This window comes from Perna viridis, chromosome 3, assembly GCF_037379345.1.
Source record: "Perna viridis isolate PV_CMFRI_1.1 ecotype Kerala chromosome 3, ASM3737934v1, whole genome shotgun sequence".
Lineage (NCBI taxonomy): Eukaryota > Metazoa > Mollusca > Bivalvia > Mytilida > Mytilidae > Perna > Perna viridis.
Genome location: NC_142447.1, coordinates 54,008,564 through 54,029,797, shown reverse-complemented (window position 1 = coordinate 54,029,797; position 21,234 = coordinate 54,008,564). Strand labels below are relative to the sequence as shown.

At 31.2% G+C, this 21,234-nt stretch overlaps 2 protein-coding genes across 7 annotated transcripts in view; one reads left to right on the top strand and one right to left on the bottom strand.

Moving 5' to 3' along the window:
- LOC148622918 (furin-like protease kpc-1) overlaps positions 1-2,002 on the bottom strand; it is a 65,522-nt gene extending 63,520 nt beyond the window's left edge. Inside the window, exon 1 of one of the 2 annotated variants that reach the window (XM_088573265.1) lies at positions 1,578-2,002. In XM_088573265.1, the coding sequence (XP_088429391.1) occupies positions 1,578-1,730 (153 nt within the window). In that variant the 5' untranslated portion in view covers positions 1,731-2,002. The remainder of the gene's footprint in view (positions 1-1,577) is intronic. The other variant, XM_088573266.1, reaches the window with a different exon arrangement.
- Positions 2,003-4,996: 2,994 nt separating this feature from the next.
- The window catches only part of LOC148622917 (uncharacterized), a 32,047-nt gene continuing 15,809 nt past the window's right edge, over positions 4,997-21,234 (top strand). For 2 of the 5 annotated variants that reach the window (XR_015920731.1, XM_088573258.1), the window contains exons 1-16: positions 4,997-5,069; positions 10,895-11,013; positions 11,352-11,482; positions 12,305-12,393; positions 12,750-12,814; positions 13,220-13,348; positions 14,312-14,418; positions 15,187-15,281; positions 15,734-15,838; positions 16,681-16,754; positions 17,094-17,171; positions 17,977-18,027; positions 18,303-18,320; positions 19,431-19,538; positions 19,981-20,013; positions 20,468-20,554. Coding sequence is in view for 4 of the 5 variants with exons in the window: in XM_088573258.1 (XP_088429384.1) it covers positions 10,951-11,013; positions 11,352-11,482; positions 12,305-12,393; positions 12,750-12,814; positions 13,220-13,348; positions 14,312-14,418; positions 15,187-15,281; positions 15,734-15,838; positions 16,681-16,754; positions 17,094-17,171; positions 17,977-18,027; positions 18,303-18,320; positions 19,431-19,538; positions 19,981-20,013; positions 20,468-20,554 (1,233 nt within the window). In the remaining variant the exon portion in view is untranslated. Of the gene's footprint in view, positions 5,070-7,406; positions 7,552-10,894; positions 11,014-11,351; positions 11,483-12,304; positions 12,394-12,749; positions 12,815-13,219; positions 13,349-14,311; positions 14,419-15,186; positions 15,282-15,733; positions 15,839-16,680; positions 16,755-17,093; positions 17,172-17,976; positions 18,028-18,302; positions 18,321-19,430; positions 19,539-19,980; positions 20,014-20,467; positions 20,555-21,234 lie in introns of all 5 variants that reach the window. The other 3 variants (XM_088573259.1, XM_088573261.1, XM_088573260.1) reach the window with 3 other exon arrangements.

The following is a 21,234-nucleotide window of genomic DNA, read 5'->3' as shown; positions in this document are numbered from 1 at the left end:
TAACAAATTCATCAGTGGGAACAAGATTTCACAAATTTTGGAAAAACAAAAAAAATAAAATCCTCCCACCTGCTCCATTTTTTTAGTTGCTGGTGGATGAGAATCTACAAAATAATTTGATGTGGCCTAAAGAAAAAAGAACATTGTGTACCATTGTGTAATTGCTCCTGAATCGGAAATAAATCAGAAATAAAAGCAAATTTTGTGGGGCTTTGAAAATGTTCCCCATTCTACTAATGCAATCTATGTTAAAAGTTTTTCAAGTAAAGTGTTTCTCATTCAATATTAACTGACACAGAACATGAGAACTTAGATTTTTTCCTAATTCAAGATCACTTAATCTCTTTACAATAATTTAACTGAAAAGTGTTATTTTGGAATATGGTGATGAATATTTTTTCATGTTGCTTTCGATAAAAGCTTGGCATACTAGTGCAAGTGTCTAATAGAAAACCAAAATCTGTTACATGTACTGCATGCAAATGTACCAGACTTACAAGCTTTGGATTGTTTTTGATGAATATACACCCTGTAAAATCCAAAATACCTTTGCTCCATGTATACAGTACAATGTGAATGTACATACACCATTCATGTATTTGTACATTTACAAATGTAAATATACAATGTATGCCCATCATTTTGGAGTTTTTTTCTTCATTTTTTTCATAGTGCAAAAGAATTTTCAGCATAAATATCATTTAAGTGTATTAATTCTAAGCATCTACAAAGGTGTAATTTTCAAATTCCGCTAACCAAATTCATAAGTTGTGACATTTTTACACGTACATAAAAAGGTGCATTTAAGATGTACAAAAAAAATTGTACATGTATGTTACTCTTATCATAGTCTACATTGTATATACATTTTGTACATGTATACATTGTACAGTATATTGTGTGTATTTCCTATTAAAGTATCTAGTGTTCTTTTAGTTGTAATACTGCATTTCAAGTCTCGTGCCTGAAGGTTTTATCCAGTTAACAGACATTTGTTGTCTAGTCTACTGCATGAGAATAATTTGGTCGTTTTTGTTTGTTACTCTTAAAAAGATTAGGAACAACCTTCAAAATTGGGGGCCCCCTCACATGGTGTTTTTTTTTAATGTTATAAAGTAGGAATATTTATGTGATTTTGTCAAGTTTTTGCAAAAGCAATTCAATATATAACGAGAATAAGTATGGTGAATATGAAAGAGACAACAACCCCACCAGAATGAAAATATCAGCACAAGGCTACCCTTTGGTCTTCAACAAACAATGAGGAAACCAACAGACTTTATCTATCTAATTATTTCAAAAGTTAGGAACCCAAATAAAACACATTTTTTAAAGGTCGCTGATAAAAATAATTATGTACCTTCTTTAGAAAAAAATGCTTTATAAATTATAAATATTGCATTTTGCTAACATGCAAAACTTTCTTTGTTTTATAATGTAAATAATTCCATATCAGCATAAGTACACTTCGAGTCACTAATTTCAGGGGTTGTTTCCAATCTGTTTTATCAAATATAAAGTTAAAAAAAAGGACAAAAAACTAAGAGAAATATACTGAACATTGACATTAATCCTACCTGTCCCATGTATTCAAAACCATGTTTCAGAGCCAGATCTCGGGCCATTCTTTCTCCCCCACTAAGATTCACAGCCCATTGATCTGTATAGTGTCGTAATCCATGAGAAAACTCCAGTAAAATTATTCCAATAATAAATGTAGCACCATACATTTTCTAAGGAAAAAAATCCAGCCAGTGGTGCCACTGTTCCTGAAACTAATAGACCTCAAAAGAATACTGGAATTGTCTCTTTATAATGTAAACTAGTTAAAAAAATGCTGCTCTGAGCAAACATATCCATTTAAAAAATGTTCTCTCTATTTCAACCGTATTCCATCTTTCTCTCAGACTTTTCTGTTATCAATGTTTTCTTTTCTTTCACCTATGCTGCTTTTCGTGTCTGCACCGAAACAAGTTTGTAATAATGACGACAGATGGCGTTTAGTATCAGCTAAGGGAACTAACTCAACATTCGCCACTGGCCATTGTAAAAGTCTATGTAAAGCCTTTCAGTTTTTTTTCATTTTTATATAATCATATCAAAGAATGTCAATCTGAGGAAATATAACAAAATTAAAAAAAAAAAAAAACATAACAGCAAATTAAGAAAAGTAAAGAATAAAATAATAAAAAATGATTTTTTTTACGAAAGCGTACTTTGAAATGTGCCCTTAAATAGGTGCATCTAAAGACCAGCTATAAAGTCAAATTGCAAAAGCATAGACAGATCCGTTCAAACAAAGTGAAGCTTATACTTGGATGTATGTGGTACTAAATAAAACCGTGACGTATACTACTGAGAGAAAAAAATAGGTTAATTTATGTAGATTCAGATTCAATATTTTATTAAAGTCTCACCACTTGTACAACATATAAAATACCATAATTTATACAACATACTTATGTTTATAAGTCAACAATAAAAGACATAAAAGTACGAAAAGCAGTATACAAGTGTCATTCTATTAAGAATTATGAGAGGCTATTAAGATATATTCATATAATTACACATGCAAAATAAAATACACGAAATAATATACAGCAGATTTATAAAAAGTTAACTATTTATATAAAAAAAAACTAGTCCTCCCACATAAAATATTACAGCAGGTTTTAGCAGCTAATTGACACAATTCTTTACAGTTAAAAATATAAATAAATTTATCGTTATCAGACAATGCATAAAACAATTCATTATATTTACATGCTTCCTCAAATAACAATTTACGACGATCTGCACATAATGGACATAAAGTTAAAACATGTTTTTCATCTTCGATAATAGCTTTGCAATTAAAACTGATGCGCTCAGACACTGGTTTGTTTTCATAACGTCCAGTTTCTATTTTTATAAAAGCAACACAACATCTAAATTTTGCAAATGCACTTCTGTGCTTTAATTTTCGGACATATTTTGCGTTAGATACGACTCTGAACAATAATTTGTTTTGTATAATTTAGAAGTTCGTAGTTTACTACCATTACTTTGTAACAATATTCTATTTTGCCATTCGCAAGTAAAAGTTTCAAGTTGAACAATAATATATCTATTTAATATACTATCTAGATTTGCATATACATCAAAATTACACTCGTTGAATTGTGTACTCAATCCTAAATCATTCAGTTTAGTAAACAATAATTTTCTATCACTGTTTTGAAATCTATAAAAGCTGTAAAGGTGGACATTTTTTTCAATATATGTATATTTGTACTGAAATAAAACACAGCTACCTTTCATAAATACTTTGATAAAAATAGTGTATACAGCATGTATAACAAACCGCTGCAGAGTGTGTTCCCTATTTATTGGTATCAACTTTTCATTTAGTGATAAAATTTTGTTTATTTTATTTAATTTTGTGTGTGTGGTTTGTTTGTTTGTTTGTTTTTTTAATTTAATTTTATTCATTTTTTTTTTTTGGGGGGGGGGGGGGGGTTTTATATCAAAAATTGGAAAACAAGCTCTCTCTGGTAAAACTTGCCAAAATGTCATTCGAACAATCTTTTTCTCCTGACGCTCTAAAATAAGCGCAAGTAGTACCAATACATAAGAAAAATAACCGGTTGCAACTAGGAAATTATAGGCCTGTCAGTATTTTACCATCTCCGAGAGGGCCATCTACCAGCAGATAACTGATTGATGATATATTCCATCCATCTTTATCAGTCTTTCGGCCTGGCTATGACTGTAACACATCATTATTAAAAGTCATTGAGGACTGGAAAAAGCAGTCGATGAAAATAAATATATATTTTGCTGCTATGTTGATGGATCTCTCGAAGGCCTTCGACTGTCTCCCTCATAATCTAATGATATTGAAATTATAATCATATTGTAAGAATGTATAAGAATCTTTTTTTCAGTTATTTATCAAATAGATCACAATGTGCCAAAGTGGGATCAGCATTTAGTTACTCCAGCAATGCTACAGATTGTCTGGTAAGCTATTTTCTGACTTGGTGCCATCCTAACCTCTAGCATCTGACATGTTGAAAGCCACCGCAAATGTTAATTAGCTTATTTACATAAAAGAAGTTTAACCTACCAGAAAGCGAACAATAAAAATCCTAAATATTTGTTAAATACCTAGAAAACATATGTAATGAAAACGGTTGTCAAAATGACCAGCAATTTTGAATTATTCATAGACAATGTGAAGTCAGCCTCATATCTTGACCTACACTTAGAAATCGATGGTAAAGGAAAACTATTGACCAAACTTTACGACAAACGTGATGACTTTTCATTCAGAAGTGTCAACTTTCCTTTCATCTGTGGCAACATCCCTTCAGCACCTGCATATGCAGTGTTCATATCACAACTCATACGTTATGCCAGAGCTTGCCGAAACTACGCAGACTTTTTATATCGCGCTAGAACTCTAACAAATAGGCTTCTAGAACAGGGTTATTTTGCTACAAAATAGAAGTCATCACTACAGAAGTTCTATGGTCGTCATCATGAACTCGTGGATCGTTATGGTGTATCCATCAGCACCATGAAAACTGATTTATTCAACGGGTCATAGTTTTCCTTCCCTTGTTTGTCTACCCCGGACTTGACTTTATGAGCAACTCGGCGGGTGTTTCTAGAAAAGTAGAGGACGCTTATCCTACCGGTGCACATGATCCATGCTCCCAGTTTTTAGTGGAGTCCGAGTCGCGCATTTGCTTTTGTTACTTTGTATGTATGATTTTAGTTACTTTATGTTCTTTGTTGTGTATATCTGTTTTCCAAGTCTGGTCTTTGTCCCTGGATTGCATTCTTTTGATTACCACTATAACCTTGGTTCCCTTGATGACTCTTTAAAAACTGACAGACGTCATTTTATAAAGTTACACCAAAAAAATAAATAAAAACAAAAAACAAAACAAAAAATAAAAAACACTGTGGCCGTGGCGGTGCTTTCTCAACATCTGGTCGTAAGAACTATTTTTAATTGCGCGTGCTCATTGTCGATGTTTATACTTTGCATTTCCGGTTGACAAAGGAGGGCAACGCCTGAGGTAAATTTGTTTACTTGATATTTAAAACATATTCGGTTAATTGTTCCATATTTATTATTTATATGAACGTCCTTATCCAATGGCCGAACTATTCCGAAAAAGGGATACAGAACTTATCATATTATGTGCCTCAGCCTTTCATGTCAGTCATATTCTCATAAGCTCACCAGTGCAGACACCACAGGGGCTTGGTGAAATGTATTTTTAGAAGCATAAATGCTCGCTCGGCAATGGGAATCTCGGAAAAAGTCAAAAGAGAATTTTCGAGTTGCTTACCGCCTTTTTACGAATTGGATTTTATCTCGCCTGAAATCGGGCTTTGTGACGTTTGTCTAATTTTTTATGCCAAAAACGAGTTGATACGTTCTATTTCTGTAACAAACCTCCCATACACTCTCAACTTCTCTTTAAGCATCGATTTTATCCAGTTTTTTAACCAGATACCAGATGACGGACACCTATTATGGCCGGAAGTGAAAGTATTGGCGCTTGGTATAGTCTAAAATGTGTAGCCCGTACCCATATCGTTACTCATTAACAACCCATTAACTGTAATTAAATCTTTAATTTAATTTAAATGACACAGTGACACAGTAATTTTTTGTCATAAATTTGTAATTGACTTATACAGTTACAAATGTAGTTGATCTGTCTCATTGGAACTTCCCCACTGTTTCTAAACACTACGCAAAATAGAGTCCAAATGTTCTTCATTTTATATCATTCTATACATCTTTTATAACCTGTAAATATGTTTCTGGCAATTATTATCTCAATACTATTCTATTATTTCTGCAAATCATATTTAAGATATTACTTTTCAAATGAACTGAAGATTTGAGGGACTTCTTTTTGAATATTTAGTAATAAATTAACATTTAGGGAATGAAGTTCTCACAGTAATGTGACAAGAAGAATTAAATGTGCTAAGCATGTTCCATTTAATGCAATTATCGGTCAAAATCCTATCAAAAATATTTTATTAGTAATAAACAGGAAGTGAAGAGCAGTGATTTTGACCAAGTAAAATAGGGGGGAAATTCAAATTGATAAAAAGTGTATATTTTGAAAATCTTAATACATGTACTTTGATTAAGGAAATCATTTTTTTAAGCTGAAATAAGTTACATTTTAGTATAATTACAGGAAAAAGGTGAAACGTGACAAATTTTGTAATTGTGTGCGATGTTGGATACTGTTTAATTATTTTATTGTTATAAAAACAGTTCTAAATAATATGAGAAGTGCAAATGTATGATTATAATTTTATTTTACATCATGTAGTCTTTTAAATTTTGTCCATGCTACAATTTTCACAAGAATAAAAAAAAAACCAGTGCTAACAGCACTTTGATTTATTTTTGGTCTGGTTAGTAGTGGATTCCTTATGAAAATTCCTGCCTTCATTATTCAATCAGATTTCAGATACATGTATCTCGTGGGGTTTTCAAGTTACACATATAAGGGGTCATGGGGGCTACACCTAAAAAATATAGACCTTTATTTTTGGTCCATATTCAAATTTTTTTTTTATTAATTTTGAAATTATGTGCAGTATTGTGCCCATAATGAAGTACAAGTCTATATTTAAGTGTGTCAAAAATCTATAGATTGTATCATGCTGTGCTGGACAGAGCTCTTCATTAAGGCCATTTCTGGTTTGAAAACAAAAACTATGCCCAAACGTAGTTGTGAAGAAAATAATGGTGCTCTTGCCAAGAAAAAAATCATAAAACAACATGATAAAAGGTACATTAATATTAAATATATTGATATTCGTCCAAATATATTGGTGGTTTCTGTCTATAAAATCAGCTATTTGCAACAAAAAATGAAACTTGCAATTTTTCCATCTCAAATGACTTGTTTGGGGGATAAACTTTACTGTTTCCATAAAAAGGGGTAGGCAAGCCTGTTCTAATCATGTAGCAACTTGACCCTGTTCCAAAAGCCTACTTGTTGGAAGTCAGATATGTTACAAAAAGTCAGATGTGCTTCAGCAAGCTCTGGCATAACGTATGAGTTGTGATATGAAAACTCTGTACATAGACCTGTACTGAAGGGATGTTGCCACAGATAACAGAAAGTAGACAAGACAATATGATAAGTCGTTGCTTTTGTCGTATAGTTTGGTCACAAGTTTTCCTTTACAATCAATCTCTCTATGTGTTAGTAACAATATGAGGCTGACTTCATAGGGTCTGTAGTGTTCTTTGGGGTAGATGCAATTTATAAAATCTCTGTAATACTAGGATTATTTAAGGACAATACATCATCTATGTAGCAAAAAGTAGGACCAAAGGATCTGGCTATGTGATATTCTTTCTTTTGGATCAGATACTGATCAACTATAAAGTCCATTTCATAGGAGTGAAGGAATTGGTCAGTGAGTAGGGGAACAAATTTATTCCATTGGATTGCCAACCACAGACCATCAGTTTAAGAAATAAAAAAAGAATGAGGTCAACAATATCACTGGAAGGTATGATTAATGAGTATAAAGGGTCTAAATGGGTCAAAAGTATACTTAATAACTAAAGTTCTTCTTGACTGTTTTCAATAGGGCTTAGTTTATGCGGTTCTTTAAGCTTGAAAGTTGTTCAGGTTTCTTCATTTGCGAGGCATATCAAGCTGCACCCAAAGAAGTCATTCTGTATGGTGTCTAGTACTTTTTTATGGCATATGTTGGATACTAATTTGCTGATAATACACTTGTACTATTGCTGATTTTTTTATGCATAAACTTACATTCTTCATGTTATTTCTGTTTAGGTTTTGAATAAATGTGTAGTTGTAAGTTGTAGATACAGCAGTCATCACAGCCATTTTATATGCAGTTGTAAATTTGGGGTATTTTATCTAGAACATGATAACAATAACATGCATAGTTCACTTGAGATATCATAGGATTATTTAAATTCGGATAATTGTAAATGTTATGATAGATTGATCTTATTATCTGGAACAACCCAAGTATGACAAGTTTCTTCCATTGTGTATACTGAAGTGTTTATTCCCAAATAACATTACTCTTTAGTTTTTATTGTTGACAAAGTCTTTCTGGTATTTTATAGTGAACTAAACAGTTTAAATTCAATTGAAAAGTTTGGTCTTTTAATGTCTTGATGAAAAGATTTAGATCAGTTTACATCTTATAGTGCATAGAGCTTTTTAGAATACTATGAACATTTGTAAAGAATAAATTCTCTGAAATGCATGTAATAACCTTGCTTTATAGGAAACTGGTATGCATTATACATCTTTATATCAATTTCTTTGTTTCTGTTATGTAATTTATTTATACCTGTACTTCTATTTTCTTTCTTACTCGCCCAATATCTTTGAAATAAAAACTATGAAGGCATGAAATAAGGACCTTTTCATACCAGTATATGTTATTTATTGTGCTCACCTGGCATATAAAATGTTGTTCTAATAACAATTGTTGAAAATTAACCAAATTTTACACCTGAGGCATCTGAAGATTAAGAAGAAGTACATATAGACATCAAGTTCAAAAACTTTACAAAAACAGTGTTTTATTGCACATGTTACATGATAAGATGTGCTAACAACCATCATTACAACTGTTCCTTGGGGGGGATAACCTCTCCATTCCTTCCTGTACATATTATTTGTTTGTTTACATTATTTAGGAAATGGTGAATGCTGGTAAAAATATGTTTTTTATTTTTTTTGTGGATATGAATGCTTCAAGGTCATCAAGTATTGCATGATTTTTGATTTAAAAGTTATGGCTGATATCTGTCTGTAACATCTACATACCCTTTAGTACTTTTTGCTCATGTAAAATTATGTTTCTATATTTCACGTCTTACATATTCTTCATCGTGTACATACTTAGAATTTTTTACATAGATGTTTAAGATATACCTTAGCATTGTAGGAATTTTGGTCATTTGTAAATATATATGAAGTACATGTTGTAGATAAGAACATAATATTACTTGAAAGTGAATTTATATTGCCTATGATGATCAGTATTACTGTTATTGATACAGATTTTTATTGTTTATATCTACAAGCCTTTATAAGTTCACCAATAAAAATTGAGTTGTATTGACTCTCATTTCATATCATTTTCACACCTAACTATTTTAATGAAATATTTATAGCTGACATGTAAGTTGGGGAGTGTAGTCAGTTTTATTAGGTATAGATGATAGACTTTTTCTTTGAATGCATACCGGTACATTAGATAGTGAAATACTAAAATGAAGGTATGAAAAAAATACTGACTGGGTCATTGTCTGGAGTAAGAAACATTACTGTACTTTTATAAATGGATTATACATAAAAGACTAATACTTGTTTTATGTGAGAAAAATATGTACCCAATGTGTGTAGCTACCGGTATATACATGTAAGTGTCAACAAAATGTATGCCCCAAAAAATCAAAGTGGAAGTTTGAAATCTTTTTCTGTTTTGTTTTTGCTTAAGAAAGGCAGAGAATAAAAAAATTATCAAGTTCTCACTTGAATAAAAAACTTCTGCACATCTATGATGATTTGCTGAAAATCAAAGTGCTGCAGAAGACAGCATCATTACACTATACATGTACAAACGTATACCAGCTTGGTCTGACGAGAGAAGGACAAGATTTATAGAAAACATCTTTACTGTCATGGTACACAAAAGCAAAGATGTGTAAAGTTGAATTGTCTTAAAGATGTGCTTGAATCTGATTTACATTGTTTTAATTGAAAATGGTGATGTACATGCATAAAATATTTCTGAATAACTTACGAAAAAAAAGAGGTCACTGCATATACTGTACATTACTGTTAGGAAACTGAATTCTTGTAACTTACAATTAATTACATTTACAACACAATGACTATAAAACCCAAATTGTTTTGGTTGGCAAAAAATGAAGAATCTATCCAGTATTACTTGTCTTGATGTATTTATGATTGTAGAATCTATCCAGCAATTAATGGCACTGATGTATTTATGATTGTAGACTCTATCCAGCATTAATGGCACTGGTGTATTTATGATTGTAGACTCTATCCAGCATTTATGGCACTGATGTATTTATGATTGTAGACTCTATTCAGCATTAATGGCACTGGTGTATTTATGATTGTAGACTCTATCCAGCATTAATGGCACTGGTGTATTTATGATTGTAGACTCTATCCAGCATTAATGGCACTTACGTATTTATGATTGTAGACTCTGTCCAGCATTAATGGCACTGGTATATTTATGATTGTAGACTCTATCCCGTATTAATGGTACTGATGTATTTATGATTGTAGAATCTATCCCGCATTAATGGCACTGGTGTGTTTATTATTGTAGACTCCATCTAGCATTAATGGCACTGATGTATTTATGATTGTAGACTCTATCCAGCATTAATGGCACTGATGTATTTATGATTGTAGACTCTATCCAGCATTAATGGCACTGGTGTGTTATGATTGTAGACTCTATCCCGTATTAATGGTACTGATGTATTTATGATTGTAGAAACTATCCCGCATTAATGGCACTGATGTATTTATGATTGTAGACTCTATCCAGCATTAATGGCACTGGTGTGTTTATGATTGTAGACTCCATCTAGCATTAATGGCACTGATGTATTTATGATTGTAGACTCTATCCAGCATTAATGGCACTGATGTATTTAAAGGATGTAATTAGACCCTCTAATTGGTATTTATAAAGTAAAGACGTATATACTTAAGTGTTTACATATGATTTGTTGTTGTTGTTTTTTTTTTTTTACTGTTGATTGTTGGAGATGAACGACCAATTAAACATAAATAAGCACACTCTACTGTCATTTCAGATTCTGGTTTTAGAATGAAGTGCAGATATTACAAGAAGGATCTATAATTTGTCATCATGTCAAAGAGTAAACTTAAGAAGTTCAGTTTGTTCAAAAAGTTTGGAAAAAGTACCACTGATGTAAGTTGTTATACAAAATGTAACAATATGTCAATGGCAGGCAAACCAGGTTTTTCTAAATTAATGAAATTCTTCAGAAATCTAAACTAATGTAGAAAAAAATTAGTTAACTGAGAAGAGAGTAAGTTTTGATATTTTATATAACGTTGTTTAAATTTTGTTACAACAATGTGATGTATGTCACTTGTACAATCTATACACTTCAAGTCAGATACTATTAATGATAAAACATAAGACTTTGATTGTTGGATTGCAATGATTTTTAGATTGTTCAAAAGAGGTAGAAAGATAATAGTGAGATAGAAAGATAAAAACAAATAATATTCCTTTTTTTTCAGTTATCAGAATGGAATAAAGGAGATGACAAGATACTAAAGGCTGTGGAGAATGGAGACCTCTCAAGAGTAGAATCTATTCTACAGAAAAAAACTATCAACCCTACAAAACTCGGCATTCATGGTTTTTCTATGTAAGTAGAAAAAAAATCATCTGAACTTGTGGTGTCTTGTTAACTGGTATATATGTAAATATTAGTGATAACTTGCTGATCCTGCCTCACAAGCGTTTTACTTAAAAAAAACAACTTAAAACCAAGATAGATAATAAGACACCTTCAGTAATGAAATGATCATTATGATAAAGCATAAAAATGTCTTCATTGGTCAAAGAGTAATCAAGGATACCAAGGCTATAGCGGTAATCAAAAGAGTGTAATTCAGGGACAAAGACCAGACATGGAAGCATAAAACAAGGCAGTTCTGCCAGTCTAAAAACACATGACAAAATACATTGTAGTCAGAGTATCATCTGTGTGTCTAGTTTTACTTTGGTTTGACTTAACACATACTTCACTTTTCATACTCAAACAATTCATGTACATTGCTGAAAAATATCAAATTTAGGTTGTAGGATGACTCCTTTTTAGAGTTATTGCCCTTGAAAGGCAAAAACTTTCTTTTTTTTTTACTCTTGTAATATCTTGAAAACCATAACATATAGAAAGAAAATTTAGTTGCTATAATGATCCTTATGATAAGGTCGACAGAAATCTCCAGAGGTGTACGGATGGGCCACTGTAGATGAAATATTTGATAATGATTTTTTTCTGCTAGATCAAATAATGTGGCCCCAGATTTTTAATTTTTCCAGAATAGCAATTCAAGCTCTTTGAGAAAAGACTGGGTCAGAAAAGAAAAAGTCAGTCACATTACATCTTGTATTATATCTGCCTCAGGTATTTGTGTGGCTTTATTAAAACCATTAATACTACTTTTTTTTTCTTTTCTTCCAGATTTCATGTAGCAAGTAGATATGGATTTGAAGCCATTGTGGAAAAGCTACTTGACTATGGTGCTGAAGTCAATAGTCTTACTATTCAAGGTACAAAAAAAATTGTATTTTGAAAATATGAATTTGAAGAGAGAAGTTTTTGCAAACATAATATGATTTTTAGTGGTAGTGTTCAGAAATACAGTACCGGTAACCTGTCATTGATAATTTACAATATTTATGGTATGTTTTTCCCAAAAGAAGAGTGAAGTGTAAAGTTAACTGGAGCAGGTAAATATTGATATAATCAGCAGGTAGTAAGGATGTTGAAGTATTAAAAATTCACATCCAGCTTTTAAGTTTGAGCTGTAATCTTTTTTTTTAATTGAACAACACCACTATTAAGTAAGGCCACCATAATTACAATTGGCAGGAATGAAGATGTTACATTTGTTTTATACTTGTAGGATCTACTGCATTACACTTAGCCTCTGGATCTGGTCAGGCAAATGTTGTTAACACTCTCACCAAGGTATAGATACAAGTTTTTCATATACCTGATATATATATATATATTTCTGAATAAGGCAGTTCATTTGCATTTACCATAAAAATGTATTTCTATGTTTTATCAGGCATACTTTTTGCTTATTTATTTAATAATTCAGTTTTTAGTGTTTAAGACACTTGTTTATTTGTTATGGTTTAAAGAGTTCAATTTTTTTTAAAGATAATTGTTCATGTTTTCATCATTTTTTTTTCACAAAGAAGAATGAACATGAATTGAAAATGTAAAAAAATAATGCTTTTTACAACTACTAGTTCAAAATTCCTTTTTGTCTTGCTTTACTTTTCCTCTGTTACCGTCATGCATGGGTTTATGTTTTATTAGGGTACATTTTTTTCTTGATTTTATATTGACATGTTTTAATTACAGGCTGGAGCAGAGCTAAATGTGAAGGATGGTCAACAGCTAACTGCTTTACACCATGCATGTATGGGGTGCTACCATGAATGTGTTCAAATTCTTCTTGCAAATGGTGCTGACTTTTCGATGGGTGACCAGGTTAGTTTGCATACCGTATAATGCGTAATTTTCGCTTGATGCTAATTTAGGCGTAATTTAGCTGTCTGTCTGAAAATGCCAAAACGAATTCTGTAAAATATTTACTCTGAGCTTAGGTACATAAAGCACAACTTCTGCCAAAATTAGAATTGCCAAAGTTTTTTGCATACTGTTTTGCCTAAAATTTGCCGAATTTTACACCTGCCAAAATAACCCACCATACTATCATGAAAGCAAGAAAGCTTTTTCTTTCTATTGTCTGTTTTTTTTTTTCTTGGAAAACTCTGATTTACATGGAAAATTATAATAATAATACCACAGCACCCAGTACATCACTAAATTCTTCAAATGAACTGATAATGTTAAATAATATCTGATTGTCATAGACAAAGGTGCTTTCATTTTCAGATATGAGAGAAATTTGCATTATTTTGAAAAAATTTTTTCATATCTTTTTCTTTTAAATCACATGTTGTCTTAACCCTATTTATCCCGCAACTGGGCGTTCTACTATTCAAATACATGGTGTTGAATAAACCATTGCTGTTTTTGTTTAGTACAAATATTGCATAATATAGTCTCCTGATTACCTTTTTGATTTTGAGTAAAACCTTAAGTAGACATACAGGTGACTAGTTTTATGGTAGCATAACAATTATATGAATTATCATCTTTTTTTCTACATAGATTTCTCACAATGAAATACATTTGCAGGATAAAAGCAATACATGTACTACATTGGAAAATATCAAATTCAGTTGTACAGGCAGTGAAAAATAATTGATCCGTATAAACTCACAATGGGACTGTTTTTTAAGCTCGAACAAATAAATTTGATATTTTTCAGCAATGTACATGAATTGTTTGAGTATGAAAAGTGAAGTATGTGTTAAGTCAAACCAAAGTAAAACTAGACACACAGATGATACTCTAACTACAATGCATTTTGTCATGTATTTTTAGACTGGCAGAACTGCCTTGTTTTATGCTTCAATGGCAGGACAAGTAGGAATATGTAAAGACCTCTTAGATAAAGGTGCCAATATCAACTGTGTTGATAATAATCAAATGTAAGTATCAACTGTTTTAATTGAGATATGATTGACTGGAAAAAAAAAACTTGCTTATGGGAGTGATTTATTTTCAATTATCTTGCAAGCAAGAAAATATTGGTAAATGAATTGTGGCAAATAACTCCCTTTCCTATGGTATACATGTGAAACAGAATATTAGTCACAGAGAGTAAATAATTTATATCTGAAACAACAAAAATGAATTGATTAACAGTATTCAGTAGAGATCGTGAATGTGATGAAGATAAAAGGACCATTTGTTTGTCATAATCAATTAATTTGAAATTGAGAAACATTGGCATAATTTAAGTTGTAGGAGAAAACTAAATGGTTTCTAGAGTCAATAATTATCCTAATCATATATTTGGTTTAATACTGTTATGTGTAACAGTTAGAATATTTTTGTGTCCACCAATTCTCATTGTAGAATGTAAACTAATTCTAAAAGTGGAATAATTGAAAAAAAAATGTACAATGGAACAATGCAGTAGTTCATAAATGTATGTACCTCTGGAATAAATTACATATGTTCTTTGGGCTCGGGTTAAATATCTTTATTCTTCTTCCACCTGAAATTATCCTTTCATTTGGATTCAATAAACAGCATTGATTTCATTGATTGGCTTATATAGGAGATGTTTGTTGATGATATAAAATCTGAATCAACATATTACTTAAGGAAATATATGAAAGTCATTTACTGATAATTTGTAATTTATTTCTATTAGTGTCATAAGCATATACTTGTATGTCATGTTTTTTCAGGACTCCTTTGATGGGTGCTGCTAATAGAGGAAGAAAAGAAGTCTGTGAGTTCCTTCTTAGAAAAGGTGCTGAGAGGAACCTCACTGATATTAGAGGTATGAATATAAGGCATGGAATTAGTCAAAATTATCATTACTTGAGATCCTCATATTATTTCAGGACTACCATAAATAAGTTTTTTTTACAGAGATCCAGAAATTAAATTATTGAAGCCCAGAAATATTTGAGGAGCTCATGAAATTGAATTATGGAGGTCCTGATATAATTGAGAACCCACTTAAATGATACAGTTTGATTATTTATTTTCCTCACATGCTATCGTCCTTAATTTTTTGTTAGTTAACATAAGAAATATGTAGAAAGTCTGTCTGATGGTTAACCAGTGTTCTAATTGGGTTTAAAAAGAAGAATAAAATATCTTTGTCTATGAACATGTTACATTTTCTGTTGTTGTTTTTATAAACTTGTCTTAGACATATTTTGGATTACATAGTTATAGGACTTTAAACACAGATATAGCACAGTATCTGATTGTTTTGTCTTTCAGGTAATACAGCATTGCAGCATGCAGTAGAGGAAGGTCATCAGGACATTAAAGAAGTTTTTGAGAAAGCCCCCACCAGAGCCTCATGGGATGTCCCAGGCAGTACATGTGAGGAATCTATCATTGCATTTAAGTACAAGTCTATCTGGCAGAACTTGAAAAATCTGAAACATGCTTGTAAAAAAAAACACCCATTTGGTAATATATATTTACTCTGAGAAGTCTTTTCTATTTGAAATTACTATCTGCTCTTCGATCTGTGCATTACTGGATATGTTTGAGGATTTTTAGTTACCTTATTATAAAAGTGAGGTTTTTGACAGTTATCTTCCCCAGAAACGTCCATTTGTAGTGCATTACAATAAAATTGTTTCTCATTTTTCCAAAATGGAAAATCTTGTCTTTATTCCTTGATTCTAATGGTATAAAGGTGACACTCATTGTGCTAGATTATCTACTGCCTGATTCTAATGGTATGGAGGTGACACTCAGTGTTCTAGGTTATTTACTGCCTGATTCCAATGGTATAGAGGTGACACTCTGTGTTCTAGGTTATCTACGGCCTGATTCTAATGGTATAGAGGTGACACTCTGTGTTCTAGGTTATCTACTGCCTGATTCTTACTGAGATTGATACTTTAATTTATTTTCAACTTATGAAAGCTATGGTTGAAATGAGTGTAATAATGACTTTGTAGCAAAAGCTGATGATTAAAAAATGCTGTTTACTAAAAAAAAAAAAAAGACAAAACTATCATAAAGAACAAGACTGTTCCTGTGTCATATCTGTAGTTATGATAAGAGTTGTCTGCTTCATATGATATATAAAGAGAATGGATATGGTGAAGAGACAACAATCCCACTCTGATGAAAAATATAATGTATGTTTCATGAGATTATTTGTATATCGTAGTTAATAATTTTTGGATGGATTATGTTGTATGTTGTAGTGGATAGAAAGAAACCCAACGTACAAGGTGCTGAGGGTGCAACCAATACATCAGAAATGCCTGAGGCTGATCAGGTTTGTAAACTTATGTTATACATGTACATTTCATTATAGTATGAAAGTGTATCGTGTGAAAGATGTTTCTTCTTAATCAGAGTAATCAGTTAGAAGACACTGTCCACTTTATAATTAAAACCTAGTTCCAAGTATCATTTGTTGATGTGAGTTGAAGAAAAAAAATTCTGGTTATTAAGAAGGATGATCAAATTCAAATTTGGTAGTTTGTTCTCAGATGGTAATAGTTAGTTGTTGGATGCTTGTTAATAACCTTTAGTCATAATTCTTTGTTAACAACATACATTTTGACTTATCTACATTTAATTATTCTGCCATTTGTGAATTGATTATTTTTAGGTTGATGTAGTAGATTGTTTTGTAGCCGATAATACACCGTCACCTGGTCCTCAGAGAAAAGAAGAAACTCTTCAACAGGTACTTATTTCATAGAGAACAAACCTTTAGATATGAATGATGAAATTATGGTTTAATATTTTAATTTGATGAGAATCCTGCCATTTGATTGGTTTGATGACAAAAATCAACATTGCTTCAATTGTATAAACTAACTTGCTATGCCCACCTTTTAAGGAACTACTTTTTGTTTGTCAACAACCGAAACAACGTTTTCAGTCACATTGTAACGTTTTTGTGACAATAAATTATTAACTAACTTTATGTCCCCCGGGTTTATATCAGATTCCTGCTTTAATAACTGTCTCTAATTTATGAAAATAACTGAACATTTCCCAGTGATGAAATGACAGTGTCTTGTGGCTGATTTTAAAATGGCGGCCAATTTGTTTACAATAATTACTACATGGCGTGAAAATTAAAGTTGCTGTTTACGCAGTGTAATAAAAGTGATGGATATATATTTTTTTTTTTTTTTTTTTTAATTAAAATATAATGAATGTATTCAATTTCTGATTAGTTTATACACTGTAACCTAATTTGGATCTGTTAACGCTGAATAATCCACGAAGCAAATTAGGTTACAGCATATAAACTAATCAGAAATTGAATACATTCATTAAAAAGATGTTTGCAGTATATATATAAATGACTTGAAAGTCTTATTGTATATATATATGTAATATAACACTTATACCTGTCAAAATTGGTACAAATATTGCTTGCAAGAAGTTGACTGGAAAATAGGTTACTAATTCAGGTGTATTGACTGTTCAACATTCATTTAGGTTCTTTGTTATTAAATCCATGTTGTTTTCTTTTCTAGGCAGCACAGAAAGCTTCAAGTCAACCACTTATAGATCAGAAAGCACTACAGGTATAGTAGTGCATATATTATTTTAAATGGTTTTAGCTGAAAAAAATATAATAATACTTTGATAATATGAATGTGATGGTGACTATTGTTATTAAAACAATTAAATCAACATTAAAATAGGAGATGTGGTTTGATTTCAAACAGTTCTTTCTTTAGTAAATCATGTACAGTGACACTTTTCAAATTTACATGAATAAAAAGCACTATTTCTCAGGTAAGTTTTATTGCATTATCAGATATTTAGCTGTTAAATTTATACTATTTTCCCTATTAAGGCTGATGTCCGACCACAGGTAAGAAAAATTTGGTCTATACCAGCAAATGGCACATGGAATGTCTATTCTCACATACTCTTACACATCATTCCATTCTCAAACATTTTCATGAAATACTTGGCATTCTTTAGATTTTATCAAGTAATCAGCTATTTGAAGTGTTGCTTTTTTGTAGTGATAAATTGGCGTTTTTAGGAACTTTTTCCTTGAGCAAATTTTTTGTGCTTATCTGTTTAAATTTGAATTAAGGTTAGCATTAGAATATTTTATTACCTTTACAGCTTATCATTTCCTTCATTTTTTTTCCCATTTGGTAATGAACTAAGTAGGTCAGGTTTCTACTACTAGGGTTGATTGCAGACTTGTATTGGTTCCATTGTTGTACATGTTTGGTATATTCAAGTTTGGTACCAATACAGTATTCAATTAGAATATGTGTGGAAGAATATACTTGATCCATGACATATCTTGATGGTCTCATGGGCATTTCTGCACGTTCCTTCTCTTTGTCAATTTCATCAAAAATATTTTAATAGTTTTTTTTAAAGTAAAGCAATATTATGTATTCCTTGGATTGTATTCAGCTTTATTTTTTTTATTGTTTACTCAGTGACTACAAATTGCTTAATTTTTAATTGCTAGACAGATCTAATTATTGGGATATTAATAAATAACACCGACTTTAGTTATACAGTTTTATAATGGATTAAATGATGGGGTGCATCAATGAAAAATGCACTTTCAAATGTAGACAACATATTACCTTTTGCATGCAACATGTATTTTATATGCCAGATTATATATTTAATACTGTTAAGCAGACTTACTATTGGCAGTTCCCTTCATTGATAAGACTTTAGGGTTATTGTTACTGTTCTTTCTTTTGAATTGTTTTACTTCCTGAAGCATAAATTGACAATACTGTGACATATATGATCTATCAGATATTGTTTCTGAAGTCAAAGAGCTTTTCTTTCTCAAAAATGTCTATTGTTACAAGGTAAATTCTAAATACTGAATATAAAAAGAAACCAAGAAAATGAAGATTTACTTACATCATAAAATATCTACTTTTTTTATGATTCCTATTTATTGGTGTAAATATTATTTAGAATATTCTATTTTTAGGAACTCGAAGAAGAAAATGATCAGCTGAATGATGAATTACATAAAATGAGAATTCAGAACATCAAAAACCAAGACACCATTACCTCATTACAGAATCAGTTAAAGGAGGTCAGTGATCATATGAAGTGTCTTTACATTATTATATAGACAAATGATGTTACAAGAAATAATTCTCCATTCAGGCATGATGGAACCCCACTTAACTCATCAAACATTGCTAACTATTATAGAAGAATGATAGATAAGATGAAAATAGTCCTCCACACATCAAATATACAATTCATTGTTAAGTAAATTATAACGACAGATCCTAGTCTCTCATTAAAAGAATAATAATAATACAACACTATATCAAAATTAAATGAAAAATGAACTAAGTCATTTATATTTGGGTAATCAGCATGGAAAAAGTACATTATGAATTTTATTCTGTGTTTGTTATGCTAATACAAGTTTAGGATATCAATAACATTTTCATCAGTTTTGGAGTTGTCAGAGTAGTTTGTTTTCACGCAGACTCTTATTTACAAGTAAAAATATTTTATTACAGAAATCAAAAGAAACTCAGGATTATGAGCAAAAGGTAAACTATGGTGTACAGTGTTTGTATAAGTATTGGTTATCAATTTTACCTGTGGGCTGTTGCTTCTGTGAACTAGTACTTTATAAACATGGCTCAGAATGTTAAGACTCTTGATGTAGTTGATTATTTATTTAGGACATTATGATCATAAGCTTGTCACAAAGTTAACCTAAAAACGACTTCCAAGTTGTTGATTTAAGACTACCTTAATGGAACTTCGGCATCATGATCAGGTGTAAATTTTGTCTTATTAATGACAAATATATCATTTAGTTAACTCTATGGTGAATGAGGATAAGTGAGTTTAGCACAAAATGGGGCATTGTTCAGTCAAAATAAACTGTGTGGCAATAAGAGTAAAGCAAATGGTCAGGGACATTAAAATATTCATTTAAATCTAGTATTGTAAGTGTACAATGGACAAGATTTACCATAAATGTACAATTATTTTCAGATCAAGGATTTGAAGAATCAGTTAGAATCACAGACCACGGAAACAACTAGCTCACCCTCTGTCTCCATATCTAACACCATGACTGAGGTATGATGTACTGTCTTAATATCTCTGATTTGTACCAATAAAAAGCATGGGGAGGGGGGTTTAGGTAAAATTTATTTACTTCATAATTTGACAGATTTCTTACATACTTTGGTGAATCTTAATTAGTAGTATGAATTGGATAAGATTGGTTTTGACAGAGATCAGGCGATAGGGATGTGGATTTGATGAAAAATGATTGATTTAGGCTTATCACCTGGTTCAGTCTCAGTTTTTACAGATTTCCTTATTAATGCTTTTTAATACTGCATTTTTGTTAATCTCTAGATTATTGTGTGAATTAATATCTGTGGTTTGGAATTTTGATTTTGCAATTTTGTGTCTCAATCTTGTCTACTTTTGATTAATTTGTTAATTCAGCCTACTTTGGGTTTATGTTTGCTTTAAATCTTTTTCATGAAGTTTTGTTGTCATAATATTGGGTTCATTGTGAAAGGAGCTGTAAATTATCCCATATATATATTATCAGTGTTATCCTTGAAACATTTTTATTCTCAGCCGCAACGTGGAGAAGGGCATAAAAATACCGATTTCCATGCATCTGTGCATCCCTGTGTCCATCTTTCACACTTAACTTTGTGGACGCAGCTTAATGGATTTTGTTTAAAATTTGTAGGATTGATAGTCTCCACATGTAGTTGGATCATATTGTGCCACCATTT